The 22,476-nt window shown below is 39.2% G+C and overlaps 2 protein-coding genes across 2 annotated transcripts in view; both read left to right on the forward strand.

Moving 5' to 3' along the window:
* Positions 1–14,558, forward strand: part of SPINK5 (serine peptidase inhibitor Kazal type 5) — a 100,406-nt gene extending 85,848 nt beyond the window's left edge. Inside the window, exons 34-36 of the mRNA XM_047076308.1 lie at positions 377–436; positions 13,925–14,018; positions 14,207–14,558. Of these exons, the coding sequence (XP_046932264.1) occupies positions 377–436; positions 13,925–14,018; positions 14,207–14,558 (506 nt within the window). The remainder of the gene's footprint in view (positions 1–376; positions 437–13,924; positions 14,019–14,206) is intronic.
* An 814-nt stretch (positions 14,559–15,372) lies between these two features.
* Positions 15,373–19,102, forward strand: SPINK14 (serine peptidase inhibitor Kazal type 14 (putative)). The gene is made up of 4 exons (XM_047076321.1): positions 15,373–15,442; positions 16,528–16,565; positions 17,675–17,811; positions 19,057–19,102. Exons 1-4 carry the CDS (start codon positions 15,373–15,375, stop codon positions 19,100–19,102), a joined length of 291 nt encoding a protein of 96 aa, XP_046932277.1.
* The last annotated feature ends 3,374 nt before the right edge of the window (positions 19,103–22,476 follow it).

The following is a 22,476-nucleotide window of genomic DNA, read 5'->3' on the forward strand; positions in this document are numbered from 1 at the left end:
CATTTCTGGCTTCGTCCTGAACTGGCCGTAAGTAAAGAAGTGACCTCTTAGGTCTGATGGGGGCAAGGGATGTTGGAAATGGGTTTTAGTTACTGTAGACCGTGAATTCAACCTTGCATTTCTAACTGTGGAATTTGCTCTTTCTCCACTTCCTTCTGTTCAAATGCGTCTCATGCCACACTCTTCTGGGGATCATAGAGGTGAGTATAGCCCCTTTCTGTGGGGTCTTTGTAAAAATAAAATCAGAGCTAATTCGTAAATGGGGCTGTGAAAGTAGGTAACCTGGATCACTGTGGATGGAACTAATTCCTAGGGAGGTAAAACCAGTCCTAACTCCACTTCTCCTGGTGGTGTTTTTTTTTTTTTTTCTTTAAAGGCTGCAAAAGGAATCTCTTTGCAAACGGGGAACAGCAGATTAAGGAAACTTTTACCTTAGGTAGCTTTAAAAAATTTTTTTTTAATATTTATTTATTTATTTGAGAGAGAGAGAGAGACAGCATGAGTGAGGGAGGGGCAGAGAGAGGGAGACACAAAACCTGAAGGAGGCTTCAGGCTCTGAGCTGTCAGCACAGAGCCTTATGTGGGGCGTGGACCCATGAACTGTGAGATCATGACGTCAGCTGAAGTCAGACACCTAACTGACTGAGCCATCCAGGTGACCCTTTAAGTAGCTTTTTAAACTTTCACATTCATTATTACATTGCACTCTCATCATAACTCTAAAAGGAGAGATTAACATTTCCTTCTTTACCTGTTAATTATCATTTTATTTACAGATTATTTCAGGTCTGACCTAGTTGTGTAGCACAGCGCCTGGACCATACAAGGTCTTCTAGACATATTTGCTAGAAAGTTGAACAGGCTATGGTACTCTTTTCACTCTCTTCTCTTTCTTCCCAGCTTGATAGAAGAATGGTTATAGAATTGAAGGAAAACAATGTAGGCCATTATTTTTTATTCTAATTATAGGTGAACTGCTCCCAATACAACAGAAAAGGCTCTGGGATTACATGCTCAAAGGAGCTGAAACCAATATGTGGCATAGATCATAAAACTTACAGTAATGAATGCATGTTTTGCCTACTGAACCAGTAAGTATAATACCCAATTTGGAGCCCCTCTTTTTTTAAAGATTACAAAGTCCACATTGGCTGAAATCTGCTTGGTTTCTAACAACATGGTTTGATAAATCCTACCTTTTGTCACACTCCTCCAATACCCTTTGGACATTGCTTTGTTAAAATAAAAATAAATAAGTAAATAAGTAAACAAATAAATATCTCTAAGGATATATATATTCCTTTGCTATCCAGCCAAATTCTCATTCACATATTACACTGTCCTTCAGGCATTAGCTGTTACATAGAGACATTTTTATTTTCACATTACATTTGAGGAAACTGAGTCTCAGGCAGAAAATGTATCTTGGTTAAAGTTCCATAATCTTCTGTTTATATCTTTCTTATTGTATAATGAGAACTCAGAAGACAACTCTCTCTATTTAGGCTGTTTGCCATGGGTACTATTATAAGAATTTGATGTATCTTTTATAACCCAGAGAAAATCCATGTTCCTTCTTAGAATTATCTGGAAAAGTCTCAGGAAGAGATTAAAAATACAAATGGATAGTTGGAATCCCCACCAGCAGACCCACAAATTACACAAGAAGTCCTCACTATAAACAACATCTCAGCCTCTAAGCAAATGAAAGAAACATTATTACCAGCCATTCCATGAATTTGAATTCACCACTTCATGGCTACTGGTTAAAATCATGGGCTTTGGTGTCACACATCTGGGTTAGAATCCAGATTGCACTTAGTAAATATGTGACATCAGACAAATACCCAACCCACTACGTACTTCACTATCCTCATTTGTAAGATATAAGTTATTTTTTAAAGCTTATTTATTTATTTATTTAAAGCATCAGTGAGGGAGGGGCATTGGGAGAGGGAGAGAGAGAATCCCAAGAAGGCTTTGCCCTATCAGAGCAGAGCCCGATCCAGGGCTCCATCCCACAAACCATGAGTTCATGACCTGAGCCAAAATCAAGAGTCAGACGCTTAACCAACTGAGCCACCCAAGAGCCCCTGTAAGATAGAAATTATAATGGTGTTTAGGGTTCACTGTGATAAAACAAACCTTAGCTCTGCAGCTAATACAGAAATGAGCTCTTCTTCCTTCTTATCATCTTCCCCTTCTTTTCTAACCCTTCTTAAAATTTATAGTCAAGTATAATAACAAGTGTTATTCAGAATAAAGTCTCAGGATATGCAAACACATGTGCTGAAAAAAAAACACAAGAGATTAAAGACTGATGAGATCTTACTGATTATAGCATCACCTAGCCTCCTTTTAGGAAACAGGAATCTAATACAAAGAGGAAGTGACTATAACAAAATTACACAGACTGTGAGTGCCAGAGATGGATTTGAACATATTTTCTTTTTCTTAACTGCAAAAAAATGTTTTCACACTATATTACACCTTTGATTTTCATGTGAATATTCATGGACTATTTTTTAAATGCCCAATCTCCTCTTAGTGCTGATTGTATTTTCTCATACTTTTATTTGTTTACAAAATGATCACCCATCAAAGATGTTAATGGTCAGTATTAGCCGACTAGAGTAGAATTTAACCAGAACTCGTCGTTCTCAGTACAGGTTAGACAACATAGAATAACATATGTCTGTATTTTACTCTATAGATTGTGAAATATCAAGTAATGCATTACCCATTCAATAAAATTTTTTCTTTCAGAAATAAACGATTTCAACTCAGAAAACTTCATGATAATAAATGTGTAAGTATACACAGAAATTTCATTTATGCTCAATATAAAATGTTATAATTCTCACTTTATGAAAGTTTTAAAATAGGTATTCTAGAAACTGTCTATGACTACGTATAGACCAAAAAACTCAAGAACACATGTAAAGACAATTCAGGGCTAAAGAGCTATGTGAGTGGGTTAAAATATTAAAATAATTTTAATAGAGTTTGAAACATGACAAGAGAATTATACACATGGGATTGTGGTAGTAAATATTTTAAGGAGGGGCATCTACACCAATTTGATGGGTGAAGGAGAGAAATATCATCATGAAACTGTTAAAAAAGTAGTTAAACTGACTTTTAAGGACTAAGAGTCTTAGCAGTCAGTCTGATGGACAAAGGGGTAAGGTGATGCAAGATAGGAAAAACACCTTAAGCAAGGGCACAGGGATGTATAGGAGCAGGAAACACTCCGGGAATTCAGTTGTTAAGTTTAGCTAGAATAAGAGGCAGAGGATAAGAGAGATAAGCCAGGCTCATGAGGGGACTTTCTGTTGACGGGGAATCAGTTAAGTAATCAAAAAACAAAAACTGATTTTGTTTTTTGAAAGATCACTCTGGCGTCAGTGTGGAGGGTGATTGAAATCTCAGATGAAGGTAGATTTAGAGCAACAAACTGGCAGGCAACTGTGACTATGCAGGCAAGACCATGAGGACGTGGATAAAATGGATGACAGCATGGTAAGGAGAAGACTGGTTCAAAAATTAAGTACAAGATAGAAGATGTATTCTATTCATCAGTTCCCTGAGGAGAATGAGGGAGAGGGAAGCCGTAACCTCAAGGCTAAGCCATCTCTTTCTGTGATGAGAGTGCCACCATTTTGGGTCAGATTTTGTAAACTGAAGAGGGTTTGTCTTTTTATGAGTGAGATTTGGAACTAAATGACCTCTCAAGACCTTTAAAAAGCTCATTTTCTGTGATTTAACAATTCGAAATTGTTCTTTCTTTTTTTTTTTCTTTTTTTGGACTGGAGCAAATTGAGTGCACCAATTATTCTGCCACCTGTACTATGGAATATTTCCCTCTCTGCGGATCTGATGGAAAAGTATATTCTAACAAATGCTCATTTTGCAATGAAGTTGTGTAAGTGCTGAATTTAACATATTATTTGCAGTAATGGCCTCTCCTGCAGAGCTTGAACCATCTTAGCTACCTGATAAGCTTGCTGCTCCTATGAAGTGTATGAGTGTATACACTGCTATGAAGTGTATCAGTATAGCTTGCTGATAATTATAATATTTTACAAAAAGAAGCAAAAATAAAGAGAAAGAGGCAAGAGAAAGAATGATAGTGGATAGTAGGAAGAAAATGAAGCTCAAAAAGGAGACTTTATCAACATCATAGTATTACTGAATGGCAAATAGCAAGAGATGTTTAAAGACTTTTTTGGCTCCTAACACTGGCTTTCACTAGCACACTGAATTCCTTTTTCCCCCTTGCTGGATCTCAGTTACTAATTGCTCACCTTTCATGCTCTGTGCTCATTTGGCTGGCTTGATTTTAGAATATAAAAGTTTCAATTTAAGATCTCCAAAGCCTTCCCTTAAAAAAAAAAAATGATTTCTCTTGTAGGAAGAGACGTGGTACACTTTTTTTGGCAAAGTATGGACAGTGCTGAGTCTCCCTGATGCTCAAGGGCACCAAGTTCCCTTTGGCAGATTCCACATAGAGAACCAATCCCTCTCAGATGGCTGCGGGGCAAATATATGGATTTGATTCTTCAATAAAAGATTTTTAGCAGAAAGCTTTCAGGCATGTCTTTGGATGCAACTGTAGTCTCTTAAGGAAAATGTCTGTGGTCATTTCTCTCAATAAGTGACAAGGAAAGATTTCTTCTATTTCTACTCAAGTTGGGAGCTGGAGAGATTATATACACACTAATGGGAGAGGAATCTGTTCATAGCATCCCATTTTACAAAAACTCACAATTTTTAAGCAAACATGGGTCAAGGGGCAGATCTGACCATTAGTCTTAACACTAGTACCTTTAGCAACACTAATGAAAAGTGGAAAGTTCAGCTTTGGAGGAAGATAGAGTAAGAATCCATAACACTATCAACTAATCAGACCAGGAATAACATTAGATTATTTAACATTATTTAAATTATTTAACATTATTTAAAGAGGACTCAGTCACAGGTGGGAATCCACAAAGGAAGGCATTTTGTTGGTCATGTTGGGAAGAGACTAAAAATAATAGAATTTGATTAAACTGTTGTTGAAGTCTTTAAAAGGCCCAAGGAAAGTTCAAGGTAACTAGGAAAGATGAGGACATATGCAGGACTATCACAAGAGAGATCAGAACGTTCTCATTTCTGGGGCTCCATAGAAAGGAGTCATGTCATTAACATAATATGCAAAGACAGATATTTTGCTTACATAAAGAGAAGAATTTTCTAACAGTACATCTGCAAATAGGAACAAAGTTATGCCCTATAAGTTCATCAGTCCAATACAATTTGCTTTTGTAGTAAAGTCTGGTTAAATGCTTGCCAGCTATTTTGTGGAGATTTGTGTGTGTGTTTTTAACAACACATATAGAAAGATCACTATGGGTCAAGCAGTGTGTTGTGTAGGGAGAGGCAATACAAATGGGCAAAGATTTCATGTCAGTAAGGAGTTTGTAGACTAGTCAGAGACAATCTTTTGAAGAGTTGATTACTATGCAATGAAAAAAGACTATAATCAAGAATCATTAAAGGTTCAGTAAAAACTGAAAGGAAGACCTGACCCTTATGACCTCATTTAACATTAATTACCTCCTAAAACCCTATCTCCAAATACAGTCACACTGATGGTTAATGTTTTCACATTTGAATTTGGAGGGGACACAATTTCATCCATAGCAGCTAGGTTGCCAGAACTTTATTTTCATTTTTCATATGTGAAAATAAAATGCATGACAGCATAAACACAGAGAGAAGAAATGAAAGTATTCTATTATAAGATTCTGTGTTAAGTTAAATGATATAATACCACTTAAAGGTACACTGTGCAAAGTTAAGAATGTATATTATAAATCCTAAAGCAACACTAAATATGCCAACAATGAAGATAAAATGGAATAATGAAAAAAAAATACTATATTTGTGCAAGAGAGACAAAGAAAAGAGGTAAAGAGGAAAAACAGATTGGACTAATAGAAAGCAAGTAGCAGGATGGCAGACTCAAGGTAATTGTGTTAGTTAGGGATTCTTCAGAAAAACAAAACCAACTCTGTGTGTGTGTGTGTGTGTGTGTGTGTGTGTGTGTGGAGAGAGAGAGAGAGAGAGAGAGACAGACAGGGAGACAGAGACAGAGAAAGAGACAGAGACAAGAGAGAAAGAAAAAGATTTATTTTAAGTAATTGGTCCATGTGATTATAGAAAGTGTGAAATTTGCACAGTAGGTCAGCAGACTGGTGACCCATGGGAAGTATTGATGTTGCAGCTCAATTCTAAAGGAAGTCAAGAGGCAGGATTCTCCTTCCCTAAGAGATCTCAGGGTTTTTCTCTTAAGGCCTTCAAGTGATCACAGGAGGCCCACCCACATTACAGAAAATAATATGCTTCACTCAGAGTCTACAGGTTTAGACACCTCACCAAAGAGGAAATCCCAAAGGTTAAAATATCTCTCTTTGGGGAGGCATATATAGGTAGTAAAACTATTAAAAATGCAAGTGAGTGATTAACACAGAAGTCAGGATAGAGTCTGTGAGAGGGGGCTGTAGTTAGGCAGTGCCTTAGTCTGTCTGGGCTCCTATAGCAAAAATACCATAAACTGGGAGGCTTAAACAGCAAATATTTATTTCTCACAGTTCTGGAGTCTGGCAAGTCTAAGATCAAGGTGCAAGGGAGTTCTCTGGGCTCTGCCTTCATGACCTAATCACCTCCTAAAAGTCCTACCTCTTAATACCATCACATTGGGGATTAGACTTCAACATATAAATTTAAGGGGGACACAAATATTCGGTGTATAGCTGGCAATAACATGTGAGAGGCTTTTAGGATGATGGCCATTCTAGCTTGTCACTAGGATGTTGGGTACATAGATGTTGACCTTATAATAATAAATAATTTAACTACAGACAACAATAATAACAATGAGATCTACTGATTTAAATATTGATCATATCAGAAAAAATACCTTCACAGTGATATCTCAACTGGTGTCTGACCAAATATCTGGGCACTGTGGCCTAGCCAAGTTGACATATAAAATTAACTGTTACAGTAAGTATATCAGTTATCATATTAAATATGAATGGTCTAAACACTAATTAAAGGAAGAGATTGCAGACTGGATTTTTTAAAAAGTGAGTGTGTTTATAAGAAACACACTTTAAACATAAAAGCACAAATAGGAGAAAAATAAAAGGATTACCATGTTAACATTAGTCAAAAGAAAGCTGGAGTAGCATTATTGATATAAACAAAATAGATTTTAGAGGAAAGACTTATTCAAAGGATGAGAGTTACATTTTATAATGATAAAATTCTCAATTAATTAAGAAGATACAAAATCTTACATGTTTATGAAACTCGAGATTTACAAATCAAAAATGAATATAAGTGCATGGAAAAATAAACAAATCCATGATTATGATCAGAGATTTCAATATCCATCTCTCAAAAATTAATAAAGCAAGTAAGTAGAATATCAACAATTGTGCAGCAGAATTGAGTAATACAATCAACCATGTGGCCTGATTGACAACCACGTGACCCGAGAACACTGCCCCCAACAAGAGCAGTGTAAACCTTCTTCTCAAGTAAACAAGAAATACTTACCAAGAAAGACCACTTTCTTGCCTGTAAAACAAATTTCAATATATTTAAAAGGATTCAAGTCACAATGGCATTTGTCCTCTGACCACATCTGAATTGAATAAGAAAACAAAAAAATAAACAAAAAAAGTCTCTGGAAAATCCCGAGTATTTGGAAAATAAACATCACACCAATAAATAAACCCTGAGTCAAAGAAGAAATCAAATGAGAAACGAAAAGTATTTTGAAGTAAATGAAAAGAAAAGAGAATAATATTATTTGTGAAATTCTCCCTAAGGCAGTAGTTAGGGTAAAATTTATATTACTAAATATGTATATTAAGGAAAAAATTACCAAGATGGAACATATCCTGTGCCTTAAAACAAGTATAAGTATATTTATCTAGCATTACTAGCGCTAGTAACACTTGATTTGAAAACCTATTTTCATGACACATCTTGAATTACGATTGCCCATCTGCTGTTTTCCTCTTATGCCAACCGCGTTAGACTTTACACTTAGACTTTTCATAACATCAGTGTGTCATTTGAAACACTCACCACAACACTTTGCTTTTTTCAAATGTTGGTATAAGTTAGATTCATTCTTGAGGGTAGTACGGTATGTTGCAACTAAGCCCAAGTTTTCATTCAGTTCTTCAATAAACATAAGCTTAGGTGCCTCTGATTTTCCAGTTAACTATGAAGAGGAAGAGAGAAGGGTTCAAAGTAGGGACATAAGAAATGCTTGTTGAATTACTATTCCAATAAGAACAAAGCACTATATTAGGCTTTTGGCAGAAAACATGAAAAAAAAACCCAAAAAACTTGTTTTCTCCTTGCAAGAGGTACACAGCTTGCAAATAGCAAATTTTTGTTTCCTTACTTGTAGGTGTATCGTAGAGGCTTTGAAACTTTATTGAATGTGACCCACAGTGAACAAAATATGTTATCTCACCACCTAGAAACACACACACACACTATTGAAGTTGCATTGTCATTTTTATTTTATTCTATTCTATTTACTCTGTTTTACTATATTTTATTTAAAAAATAGTGATGGTAACAAAATAAGTTTCACAGCCCACGAAAAGGTCACAATACGTAATTTGAAAACTTCTACTGTACTGTACCATCTGAGAATTAACACTTAATTTTGTCGAACATAAATCTGCGTCTGTGTATGTGTGTCTGTGTATGTGTTAGGTGCAACACTGAAAAGGAAGAGGGATATCTTCAACTCACACTGATCAGAACATTGCAAAGGAGAGTTGACCCTAAGGGCCCACGCTTAACCTGGGCCTTCACAATTTCAATTGTCAGAGCCTCTCTTCCAAATATTCCATAAGATATTGTGGGCAGGATTTGCTGCCTCAAAGAGAAATGGAGAAAAGCAAATCAGTCTTTGGAAAGCCTGAGGGAAGAGGAATCAGATGAGACCCTGGGGGAGCTCACCATCAGGGCCTTGCCTTCAGGACTTCTTAGTTATTTTCCTTCTTGTCTCTGAGGAATCTCATCTCTATGTTATAGCATTTTAGCTTTCCCCCTTCTTGGTAATTCCCTTTAAAGATTTTCCTTTCTCCAACCTGTTAGTAAAGAAATTCATGTACATCTGTACAGCCAGGGGAGGGATTTTAGGGACAACAAAGGATTAGGGCAAATAAAAGGGAAGCGTGGCCTGACTCAATTCCACCTGTTGGTTAGTCCTAGAGGACAAGCAGTAGCTGCTAGGAGCTGCCAACAGGGACCAGCAGGCCAGTGAGTGGGTAGCTCAGGGCAGACTTCTGAAAGCCAGAGAAGAGTAAATAAATGGGCAATTAAGGAAAGAAGTAAGGTTAACAAGAAGTGAGTGCGTCCGTTTTACACTAGAGTATTTGCATGTCTTCAAGGTAGGGAGATTGACACTTGAACTACACAAGGTCGAGGATTGGTCTTAATAGGAAATAGCCGCAAAACAGTAATTGTGCCCAAATGAAAGAGACAAGAAAACTCATCTTACTGGGCATGTGGGATGGTCCTGTCAAAACAAAAACTACATCAGACAAAGTTAAATAGGCAAGGAAGGCTTTATTCAATGCAGTTGCAATAGGTAAGAGAGGCCAGAGCTCAGAATGAACTCAGCGGGGTTGAAATACAAGAAGGAGGATTTTTAAGGTCTGGGTGAGCTAGTGAAAAAGTACTAGAGGAGGGTAGGGGGAAATTACAGGCCATCTGTGTTAGCTCATTGGCTTTATCTAAGGGAAAAATAAACCCATATCTTTATGACAGGAGGTAGTTTTGCAACTTGGAGCAAAGTGCTCACAAAAAGTTAGGCTCCTGCCCTTCCACAGAGATTAGGAGATAGCCTGCCTGGTGTTTCCTGATGGCTGCATTTCAAAGGGATGGCTCCTGGGTCCTCCAGAACCCGTCCTGGGTTCTGGGTTGTAAAACTGGCAAGGGGTTTCTAAAAAGAATTATATCTCAAGGCAACAGAGAAAGAACTTATGATTATAAGATTTCTAAAGTAAATGCTCTAAGATAAGGGAGGTCAGGAGCTCAGAGTCAGGTAGAAATTTATCTAAATTTTAGTCAAGCTGAGGGGAACTTGAAGGCCATTAAGGTCATCTTAGTCCAAAGAACAGATGAGGAATTTTGTTACCCAGATCAGTGTTCAGACCAGAACATGGGTTTGTTCTTGGAGTTGCCATACAGCACCTTTCCATTTATTTAACCCCCACCTGATCAGCATAAACTGAGTATTCCACTGGTGTCTTTTTTTTTTTTAAGTTTATTTATTTTTGACAGAGAGAGAGAGACAGAGACAGAGACAGAGCATGAGTGGGGGAGGGGCAGAGAGTGAAGGAGACATAGAATCTGAAGCAGGCTCCAGGCTCTGAGCTGTCAGCAGAGACCCTGACTCGGGGCTCGAACTCACAGACTGCGAGATCATGACCTGAGCCAAAGTTGGACTCTCAACCAACTGAGCCACCCAGGTACCCCTGGTGTCTTTTACTGTAAACAACAAGGAGCCTTTGGTCTTCATTTAAACCAAAATCATATTTCGTATTTTACGCTCAAGGGTTTTTACCGGTTCCTTTTTACACTCCTTCAAACAGTTTTTTAAGTCGTTTGGAACAAGAGATTTTTTTTCCCTTTCCTGGCAGCTTTTAACATTATAGCAAACCTGTGTCTGAGCAACTGCAGGTCACTGTCTCTCACAGTGGCAGATCAAGACATTTGCAAACAAGAACAAAAAAATGTGTTTTGTATTTGAAACTGGACTGGATAAACGGTATTTGATGGCTGCTGTATATAGTTTTAAATGGTTTATCCACCTTCTTGAGTTGTACTTATGGCGGGGGGTGGGGTTGATAGAAGTTTTTAATTCCAAAGTCACAGGACTTTTTTTTTTTTTTTTTTGGTAACTGAGCTAAAAAAGGACTCCTTTTTGGTGGGGGCAGATGAAGGCTCCCAGGAGCCCTTTCTCTCAGAGGGAATAAATACCCTTTCCTTATTTCTTTCAGTTGAAAATGTATGAAGAAACAGTTGCAGTCACTGAAATACTACTGAAGTTGAAAACTTGACTTTTTCTTTCTTCTTTAAAAAAAAAAACACGAATAAAACCTACTTGCCCCTCTTTGGGAGGCTGTGTGTCAGAGAACCAGGGTCGAATACACCCCCCTCTTCCTGCTGAGCTGACATTGTTAGTCATTGTAGCCTATGCAGGCAAGACTGCACTCTCCTACAGACATTTCTGCTCTGATCTTCATTATTTCTCTTCTTCTGCTGGGTTTGGGGTGTCTTTGCTCTTCTGCTTCTAGTTCATGTGCAATTAGCTGTGGTGTCGTTTTTTTTGGCACATAATAAACACGTTGCAGCAGGGGGAAAAATGGTAATGCTGTCCTATGGCTTCCATGAAATCCTTGAGAAGGGAAAGACTTTGTCCTCTAGCCCAGGATTGGACTGACATTTGTGTGGTGGCTGTTCTATGGCGGGGGGAGGTGGGACACAAATGTCGAGGCCTAAAGACAGGCAGCTCCATGCTCTGGTGAGATTGTGACTGGTTAACAGAATGGGCTAGACTATGAAAGTTCTGCAATTAATGGGCTGTGGAGCTAAGTTTCCTTTCTGTGGGAGAACAGTAGAACTGTAGGTTAAATCCTGTAGAGGATTTTGGTGTCCCTGAAAGGTGATAACCATCTGCTTTGGACTACATTGCAAGGAGCTGGTTTTTGAAAATGTTGTTTTGAAGTGACTTGAAACAAAAGTAGGAACAGAAGCCTGACATCCAGAGGAAAAGCCCCAAGCTATAGCTTTTAGAATTAAGCCAGGGGGTGAGGCGCCTGGGTGGCTTAGCCATTAAGCATCCGACTTCCTCCTCAGGCTCTGTGCTGAGGACTCAGACCCTGGAGCCTGTTTTGGATTCTGTGTCTGCCCCTCCCCTGCTTGTGCTCTGTCTCTCTCTCTTTTTCTCTCTCAAAAATAAAATAAAAACATTAAAAAATAATTTAGAATTAAGCCAGGGATGGGGCGCCTGGGTGGCGCAGTCGGTTAAGCGTCCGACTTCAGCCAGGTCACGATCTCGCGGTCCGTGAGTTCGAGCCCCGCGTCAGGCTCTGGGCTGATGGCTCAGAGCCTGGAGCCTGGTTTCCGATTCTGTGTCTCCCTCTCTCTCTGCCCCTCCCCCGTTCATGCTCTGTCTCTCTCTGTCCCAAAAATAAATAAACGTTGAAAAAAAAAAATTAAAAAAAAAAAAAAAAAGAATTAAGCCAGGGATATGATAGATGATGAGGAAGTCATAGACTAAGGATTTTCTGATGGGGATGTGATCCCTTAATCTTATTTATTCTCCTCACCCAATACTATTAGTTCAACTGGAATTTGGGGGAGTTTGGGAGAGCTAAAGCTCTTTTAGGCTTATTTCTTTCCTATGATGTTTTATTTCCTCTGCAATCCTTTCTATGCAATGGAGTCCCTCTACCTCTCTGAACTGGGGGACAAATGATTCACTTAGTAAGGTGGCCTTGTATTTTCAAAATGCTCCATGTTAGATTACAAGCATGGAGCCCACTAATTGGGTGAAAACCACCGCTTTCATATTCTAGGTGACTCAGGTCCTTCTGGAAGTTTCCAGTAGGTTTGTTTTTGGCACTTATTAAAATTATTTAATAAAAAGTACATTAAGTGAGGTAAATAAAAATTTGTTCTTTCTAGCATTGTAATAATATTGAAAATTGGAATCAACCTAACTGAGCAACAAGGAAAGAATTTCTTTTTGAGAGAGAGGGAGGGAGCAAGTGAGCAAGGGGCAGAGAGAGAGGGGGAGAAAGAGAGTCCCATGAGGGGCAGAGAGAGAGAGAGGGAGAAAGAGAGAGAGAGAGAAACAGGGCTCACTCGAAGTAGCGCTCAAGCTCACCCGATTTTGTGGGGCTCAAACTCAATAACTGTGAGATCATGTCCTGAGCCAAACTCAGATGCTTAGCCAGCTAAGCCACCCAGGTGCCCAGAAAAATATTAATATAATAAAAATCCAAATATGTGACAAAATATGGCACCAGGCCTCTAAATTCATATTCTATATGATTATATTTGAAGATCAAGAAAATGTCACAGTACATTTCTAAGTGAAAAGGACAGAAAACAATATACAGTTCTACAAAAGTTTGATTTTTAACAACTGGAACAATATAATTCAATATATGTTTAACAGTTATGTCTGGGTTTTGAGATTTCATGTCTTCTTATTTCTTTTTTTAAATTTCTATTTTTCCAATTTTCTAAAGTTGACATATCTTTCCTTGTTATAAGAACAATTGTTCTTCAAGCGCCTGGGTGTCTCAGTCGGTTAAGTTTCCGACTTCAGTTCAGGTCATGAGATCACGGTCCGTGGATTCAAGCCCCTCTTCAGGCTCTGTGCTGACAGCTCAGAGCCTGGAGCCTGCTTCAGATTCTGTCTCCCTCTCTCTCTGCCCCTCCCTCACTTGTGCTCTGTGTCCCTCTCTCTCTCTCAAAAATAAATAATAAAACATTAAAAATTTTTTTAAAAGAAAAAGAACAATCGTTCTTTACAGAAAGGAAGATGAACACAGGGCATTCAGACAACAGGAGGAAACTCGGTTATGACAACATATCTTCCATGTTACAAAGCTGCAAAGGCTGTGGATTACTTTAAGAACCAGGCAGGACTCACTGCAAATGGCGTCTAGAGACCTCATTCATCATCAATGTCCTTCCTTACTCAGCTCTTTCCATGTTTTACATGCTGGCCAAAGGTACTAATTCTTGTGGAACATACTCTGCTTTTTCTGCTGCGCTCTCCCCTACCGTGATGTGTTTCTTCATGCCATTGCCCCTTTAGATTGCCTGCCACAGGCTTCCCTGTCCAGTGATCTGTTCCCACCCCCAAGTCCTCTAGGCAGCTCGTGCTTCCTTACCCAATGCCTCCTGCTGAGGTTTGACTTTGATTTACCCTGAATATTGGGCCTCCAGGGGCTGCTCCTCCCAGCACACAATGCCTCAGTGACCTCTCTCTCTTACATAGCTATTCCACCCCCTCCTGAGGCCCTGATACCTGCTTCTTAAAAGAGGCAAGAACCACAGAGAACATGCCATGTCTCTCTTCCTTTCTCTTCTTTCCAAGGTGGGTCGAAGAAGGGGACGTGTGTGTGGTAGGGGGAGTGGGCATCTGGCATCCTGCTTTACTGCAGCTGGATCTTCCATTGTTGCAGCTCCATTCCCAAAGGAATCCAGGGAAGATGTCAGGAAGAGATGGGGTGTGCTTAGCAAAAAGCGCAGGAGCTCCGATTGTCTCAGGAGCAGGCAGGGTAGGAAGCCCCGGACATTGTGCCAAGCACCTCCAACCGTCTTGGGAAGTAGAGTACCCTAGGGACATTACCATGTCTCACATAACACCTATCACACCACAGCATATCGCAAATGGTTTATGTCAGTTGCCTATTCACATATGCTACAAAGCAGAGAAAAAGGCCTGATGGCATAGGGAGGATCAGGTCACCTCCGTGGGATTAGGAAGATAGGGGAATTCAATGTGGTCCTTGCGCAGGCCTGGAAACTGCATACCATTCTCTAGCGTCAGAAGGGGATCCTCCCACAGGAGGATTTGCTCACTGATTTCTCCCTTTCTGGATGTCTAAATGAAAATAACTTTGGGGCCCCCATGAGATAGTGTGGAATGGTATTTCTCCCTGTGCACTCTCTCAGAGTGCTCCAGGAGGGCTGAGCATTCCACACCAGAAGATTCTAGCACAGCCAAGTAAGTCTGGAATATTACAATCTTTGCCTTACTCCAAAGAAACAGTCTCAGCTTCATGAGCAAGTACGGGCCTGCTTCCTCTGTTGAGAAGCTCTTATTTTCTGGAAGCTTCTGGTGGCCTCATTTTCTTTGTATCCCCTCAAAGAACAAATTTGGGTTAATCTTCAGGTAAGGGGTTGCCTTTTAAAGACACTTAAAATACCTCCATACTAAAATAATATAATTATGCCCAAAGAGTAACCTCTGATTGACTTCTGTCTTCTAAGTAGTCACAGGTCTGTCACTGAGTTCTAGACTTTTATTTATGACCAGCCAATTTTATTCCTGAGCATCTGTTCTTGGGGAAGAGTGAAATAATAGGCTTTCCAAGTGTGGTATACAGAGGTTACAGTGGGCAGGCTGGAGATAGATATTCACCCTAAAGATGGTCTTAATATCTTGAGTACCTCTGCTTTAGTGATTGTACTAGAGGGGAACATCCCAAGGCAATATCTCAGAGCATCACTCTAAGGACATATGCACCAGGAGGAAAAATGACCAAATGTCATCCAGTATTCTGCTCGCTTTTGTTCTTCATCCTGATACATGGGGCATTACCTTCTGGTGAGTAATTTGGCTGGTTCTGGCATTTATGTAAAGTTGATTTGTGAGCTTTGACACTGTAATCTGAAAGAATGCTTTAGAATTATTTTGTGTTTATTTGTGTAAGAGTATCATTTTACTATATCTGTATATCTGTATCTATAGAGAGAGACTATGCAGTTGGTCCACAAATAAAAGACTCCGAGCCAATGTGCAAGGGCCTTTGTTTCCCCATCTATTAGTGCAGATTATGAAACCTAATTTATGGGGACCAGGGGGCTTGGGCAATTCAAGGTAGAATGTGAAAGTGATTGGCAATATGCCCACATCTCAACACATCTCAAAAATGCAAAACTTTTGAAAATGCTTTGCCATGAATTTCAGTAGGTCATTACTTTTTTGTCCTCCTTTATAAAAGAGTCCTGTGGGGAGTTTTAAAGAGACCTAGCCTTAAGGACTGAAGAATTTGATTTTTTACCCATCTACCATGAAATCCTGGACAGTAGCAATTGTCTTTCCTCTCTCTGTAAAATATGGGGATTAGGCTAAAGGCCTCTTTAAAGTTCTAACATTTCTTAATGTCTTTTCTTTTTGGTTGCCTGTTCTGAATCCTCTCAAGCCCAGGATAACTACAGGTTAATCAAAAATTTACTTGTTATACTAGACTGGCAACATATATGAGACCAGTGATTGCTTGCTACTTATCCATCAGGAGTAGAAGAGTTATTCCACACTTTTTGAGGGAAAAAAATGAATGCATGTGTAAATAAAACAGTTTTGGAGTGCCTGGGTGGCTCAGTCAGTTGAGTGTCCCACCCTTGATTTTGGCTCATGATCTCACAATCTATAAGTTCAAGAGCTGTGTCAGGCTCTGTGCTGACAGTGTGGAGCCTGCTTGGGATTCTCTCTCTCTCTCTCTCTCTCTCTCTCAAAATAAATAAATCTAAAAAAATTATAAATAAATAAATAAATTTTTAAAAAAGGTTTTCTGTTATTGCAAGCTTTCTTGGTAATAAATTAGAATTCTTTAATTCTGCCAACAGATTAAGCTATGGTTTACCAGGCATTACACTCTGCAACTATTTTCATTTATGTCTTGGTTTTAGAACCTCGACACTGGTGGCCACCACATGGAGCTGTTAAGGTAATCTTTCACTATATTTCTCAGGATTGAGATTCTAATTTGAGTTTTCTTTGGGTTTGCTGTTTTAGAATCTTACTTCAGGAAGGTCATCTGTGATGTTCTCCAAAGTCCACTCACATGAACATGGCAGGTACACTGTAGATACATGAGCCCCAAGTCGACTGATCCAAACTGGGAACCAAGATGAGATTTGGTCATTTGGACACCAGATAGCCCTCCATAGTGCCTAGAAAATGAGTACCAACAATTGCCAGGGGATAGAGGAAGTGGAGGGATTAGTTGGGTGACAGACGTACAAGAGGCAGATGATGGTGGCCTGGCCATGGTGGTGGTGTTGGATAAGGAAGAAGGAAAAGAGTTTCTAAGCTCAAATATGATCCCTCTTTCTCTACTCAGCCGAAACTCTCTCCCACCTTGTATCAGAGGCACATTACCAATCTTTCTATGACACTCATAGAGCCCCTGAGACCATCTCCTCAAGTTCCAGCAAACCAGAGTCACATCTTCAAGCTGCCACTGACACCAGCATTGTGACTGGATGTGGGTTTTCATCCCTGATGAGACATGTCCCTTCTTTTGTTTTTAGTTTTCCCTAAAAAATCAGGGCATTATGCTAAATGCTTTCACATTTCACAACTTCAAGAAGAGATTTGACTTGGGGATTTTGAGAGTGGATGAAATATGATAAATATTTTAAATTGAAGCCTATGAATGTCAGTGAAGCATTTCTTTCCAATTACGAGCTTTCAGGGTTTTTTGCCCACTTGGCCCAGAAATCTCTAAGACTTTTCCCATGTCTAATACTCTGGGAATGAAGGAGATTGAGAGAGAAGCTAAATTTCACAAATACACCCACTCTTCTTTTTCCCACCATAGTGTAGCAGGCCTCTGTACCCCGTTACCATCAGGAGGTCCTCACAATGAAGGTGTTGTGGTTGTCAGACAGGATAAATTTAGGTTTGGCCTCCACTGCTTTGTGAAGGGACAGCTGTAAGAGCTTTGTGTGACTGTGATAGGATGCTAACTATGTTTAGATTTTCCTAATCAAGTCCAGATGTGACCTACCTGTTTGTGTGATTCTAATGTCATTCTTTTCAAATCAATTTCAGGTGAAATGTCCATATAAGAAAGTAAACTTGAGTTGGTTCACTGGAACAGTGAACCCCTGCCCTGGTTTATATCAACCCATCTGTGGCACTAATTTTGTAACCTATGAAAACCCCTGCATCTTGTGTGTCGAGAGCATGTGAGTACTATTTGGGGGGAAAGAAGAGAAAGAAGACAAACTTAGTCCACCACAGTTACCATGTACCTCTTCTGCCAAGTGTATCAGCCTTGAAGCCAGGAATTTGCTCCAGTTTGCAGAGATAATAATCAGTCCCCAGTCATAAGAGCATGTGGTAATATAAAGCCCACTGGGGTAGAAAGCAGACTCAGTGTACTCTGTGGTGTTTCAGGGCCTTCTGTCTGAGCCCTCACATTCCCATATGCCAAGTGATGGATCAAATCCCCTATGCTACATGAAGCTTTGGTTATTCTTTTGAGTCCTGAAATTCTTTGGTTTGAAATTGTGGTTTGCCTTCTCTAAGATACCTTCAATCTTTTATGTGTCTGAAACTCTGAGCTATGATGAGGTGACTGCAAGGTTTGGGTCCTTTTGCTAAGAGCCCCTGTTTAGGTTTTTGGATTTATGGGACATGATTACCAGTGATTAGACACTGAGATCTCACAAAACCACACCTTCAGGTTTGACCTCTGTTTAAGCCAGTGCAGTTCACAGGGACTAAAATGCTCCTCATGGCATCACAATGCCAACAATCATTTTGTAATTTTATACAAGGATCAGTGTCAGGAATGTGTAAATTCCACATCATCCTGACTAATGAGGAATTGGGCCAAAGTGTGAGGGTGTTAATAGAAAAAGATGAGGACTGATACGCCTTATAGATCACAAGCTCAGGCCTGACTAACTTATTTTCTTTCTTTCTTTCTTTCTTTCTTTCTTTCTTTCTTTCTTTCTTTCATTTGAGAGAGAGAGCAAGCAGGGGAGAGGGGCAGAGGGAGAGAGAGACAGAGAGAGAGAGAGAGAGAGACAGAGAGAGAGAGAGAGAGAGAGAGAATATTAAGTAGGCTTCATGCTCAGCACAGAGCCCGAAGCAGGACTTGATCCCACGATCCTGGGATCATGACCTGAACAAAAATCAGTAGTTGGATTCTCAACCAACTGAGCCTCCCAGGAGCCCCAAATAACTTATTTTCAAAGAGTTTGCAGCATAGCCCATAACATCTTCCATGGCATCTTAGAATCACGGAAGGATAACTGGATAGGAAAATCCAATAACCTAGTTTTTGTATGTAGTCAATTCCCTTTATGCTCTGGCTCTTAGTTTCCTTAAATATAAAATAAGGATGGTAGATAAAATAATTTTAAAAAGTTTTTGTAGGTCTGACATTTTATTAATGCAATGTTGATTCTGATTCTTGCCTTTAGGAAATCTCATGGGAAGATTAGGTTTCAAAATGATGGAAAATGCTAGCTGAGTGAACTTGGATGTCAAAGAAGATATCTTTTTTTCTCTATCATGACAACCCTTCCTTGCATTTGATAGTGACAGAGACCTGCCCCTGCTGTGCTTGTATCAGATAACTAAAGGTTACTTCCTTAGACTTCTTTCCTCATTGATGCACTGCCTTCCATATTCTAATAAATAAACTTTTCTGGAAGTCTGATTTAACTTGGTCCTCAGATCTGTGTCTCAATTCTCAGAAATAGAATAAAATGAACATTTGAGCCAAAGGTCAAAACCAAACAGTGGGATTCATCAGCTTCTTGATACTGTGAACGGCGAAGGAATCTATATGAAGGCTCCAAGTTGTCTTCCAAGGAACACAACAGAAATTTCTTCCATATTCCTATAGCATTTCTTAAAAAAACAACTACTAGGAACTATGGAGCATCGTGCTCTTCCTGGCCATTCCTCTTGCCCACTTGCTGCAAACTCCTTGTTAAACAACTTCACTTTTAGACTCAGTTTTGAAACAGAGACATTTACACACATCTGGCTTGACTCTGCAAGACCCAACATTTCCACTGGCCCCACTTTTCTCCATAGAAGGAGGCCTACATCAGTGGCATCCATGAATGTTCCAGTGGTTTTTTAAAATTCCCTTGACACATTTTAACCTCTGAAACCTATTGGGACATGTTCTTCTCTGGGCTATATTTCTTCTGTGTATATATTCATTCCTAATATGGAGAGAAGATTAACATATGCTAATATGCTCTCTTCCCCTCAGCCAGCTTGCTCCCTACTGACTTGGGAAGAGCATCTCTTCTGCCTCTGAATATCCTTGTAAGACTGTGGTCAGTGTTTATCTGTTCTGTTAGCTCTTTGACCTTAACTACTATGCTAATTACAAGGTAGACACAGGGCTCCAGTAAAAAGGAAAAAATCACCTTTGGTCTAGAATATGAAAAGCAAATTGCTCTGGGGGAAATGAAATAGACTCTATCTTTATGTATGTCCATTTCCACCGCTCTAAGTCCTAGGTCATGCAGGAGCACTGAGAACTCTGAGGAGGATCGTACTCTAATGCTATTGCCTTGACTTCATGTTCACAAATCTTTTCTTCTGTAATGATTGGACATGAGCACCATGCAGCAGATTTTTCATCTCAAACATTTTAATTTTCATCTCTACAAGTTTGATTTACCTTTCATGTTTCTAACATTTTGACATCTGGAATATAATTATAATAACTATTTTTATGACTGCTAATTCTAATATCTGTGTCAATTCTGGGATGGTTGATTTTCTTTTCATTATGGATGATATCTTAGGATATGCACATTTATGAATGAATTTATGAATGCATAATTTTATGAATTTTATCTTGTTTGACTCCAAATATTTTGATATTTATAGAAATAATCTTGAGTTTTGTTCTGAGACACAGATCAATTACTTGGAAACAGTCTGATCCCCTGGAATATTATTTTTAAGAGTTGTTAGGTGGGACCAGTACAGTATTCACTAAGTGGCTAATTGTTGGTCATTATTGAAGCAAGCTCCTGTTGGGTACTCTAATCAATGTTCCCTGAATTATAAGTTTTCTAGTATGGCTAACAGGAACAGCCACTATTACCCTATATGAGATCTGGGCTTTGTTACCTCTAATCCTCTCTAGTGGTTCTTTCCTGGCTTTATGTATTTTCCTCACGCACAGGCATTGATCAGTGATATGCTGAGCTTTCTGTCCAGCTCTTTCATGCTGTCGTCCTGCAAACTATGGCCACATTGGTCTCTCTCCTCTCAGCTCTGTCTCCTCAATTCAGGGAATCTACTTGCTCCTTCTGGGATCCTCTTTCCTTTCCTGGGAATCTCCCACAATGCTGAAATCAAGGCCAATCATAGAGCTCACCATGTTCATTTCCCATCTCTCAGGATTTGGCATCCTTCAGTACCTGATGTCTAGTGTCATTGTTTCATATATTTTGTCTGATTTTTTGTTGTCTTTCCAAGAAGGAGATATATCTGGTTTCTCTTACTATATATTATCTGAAGGTAAAAGTCAGCTTCATCTTTATCATGTCATGAGACTTAGGTTTTCCTCTGACACCTTCTGAAGTCTAGAGTAGCTTAGTCAATGTACTTAGTTGTCATTATTCTCCTTTTTCTAAGAATTCTAAAGGATTAGACTCGTTTTCTGTAATAATACAAAATTTTTCAGTAGATAATAAAATATTTACTTCAATGTTCAATACACAGCAGTACTGTGTATATTTTTTCTGTTACTTGATATTTTTTCTGTTACTTGACAGTAGACATCTCCAAAGAAAGAAAGGAGGGCAGCATATTTATCCAAATTCAGGACTCCCCTCCTTTCAGTGCTGTCTCTAAAACCTAGTCGTTGTCGTACACATGCTCTCATTGCCAACATTAAGGGAGCTTCCCGGTAGTATTCTTAGTTCCGGCACCTGTTTTGAATTTTGAACTCCCGCCGTCACATTCCCTTTACTTTGCATTCTCTAATTATTTATCAGTCCCAGGTTTTTGTCATTGCTATCTTCCCTTTCCCCATCTTGTTCTGCTTGATGATCCCACTCACATCTGCAATTATTCTACTGTCTATACACTCATAACTTACATATTCACATAAGACTGTACCCATATACTTAGTATCAGATATTAGACATCTTAATTTCACTGGCTCCTGGAATTACCTCCATTCTCTTGTCTCAACTATAATCCTGCCTCCATTCTCTAATCATTTAAACCTGACCTGTTAAAAACAATTCTCTCCTGTGAGTTATAATAGAAAAAAACATCTTAGTATGACTTGTAAGATATTTGTTTCATCTGCTACAGGCACTGCCTAAAGCCTAACTCTTGCCATAATGAACACTTAGGACTTGCAACAAACCCTATTTACCCAGAAGGTGGCAGTAAAGCACTGTCATTTAGACCAATAACTGACCAGCCCTACAGCGGACTCCTCGCATACCAACCATGTGATTTGGGACAAGTTCTAATGCTCTATGAGCTACAGATTTATCATCATTTAAACTGATCATATTAACAGCACACACCTGATTTTGAGGAGAAGTGAAGCTCCAAAATGTTTAAATAGGGATGACCAGGTGAGTAACAAATGGGGGCAAGACCTCGGGTAGAAGCAAGAGAGATCTCCTTCACTGCCTGCATGTGAATCCCTGTTTATGAACCTAATGAAGGGGAAGAACTTGAGATGAAAAAGGATTTCAGCAATTTCTGATGTTACTGTCCTATTTTTTCCCCAGGAAGGTGAAATCTCCTATCATAGTGCGTGAAGAGCTCTCTCTATGGATGAGAGAGTTGGGAAATGTTGTATCTAATGGACTAAATATTACTGTTAGAATTCTGTGGAGTTC

Source organism: Lynx rufus, unplaced genomic scaffold, assembly GCF_022079265.1.
Source record: "Lynx rufus isolate CCGP_SWC_20201006 ecotype Redwood Valley unplaced genomic scaffold, mLynRuf1.p SCAF_1, whole genome shotgun sequence".
Classification (NCBI taxonomy): Eukaryota; Metazoa; Chordata; class Mammalia; order Carnivora; family Felidae; genus Lynx; species Lynx rufus.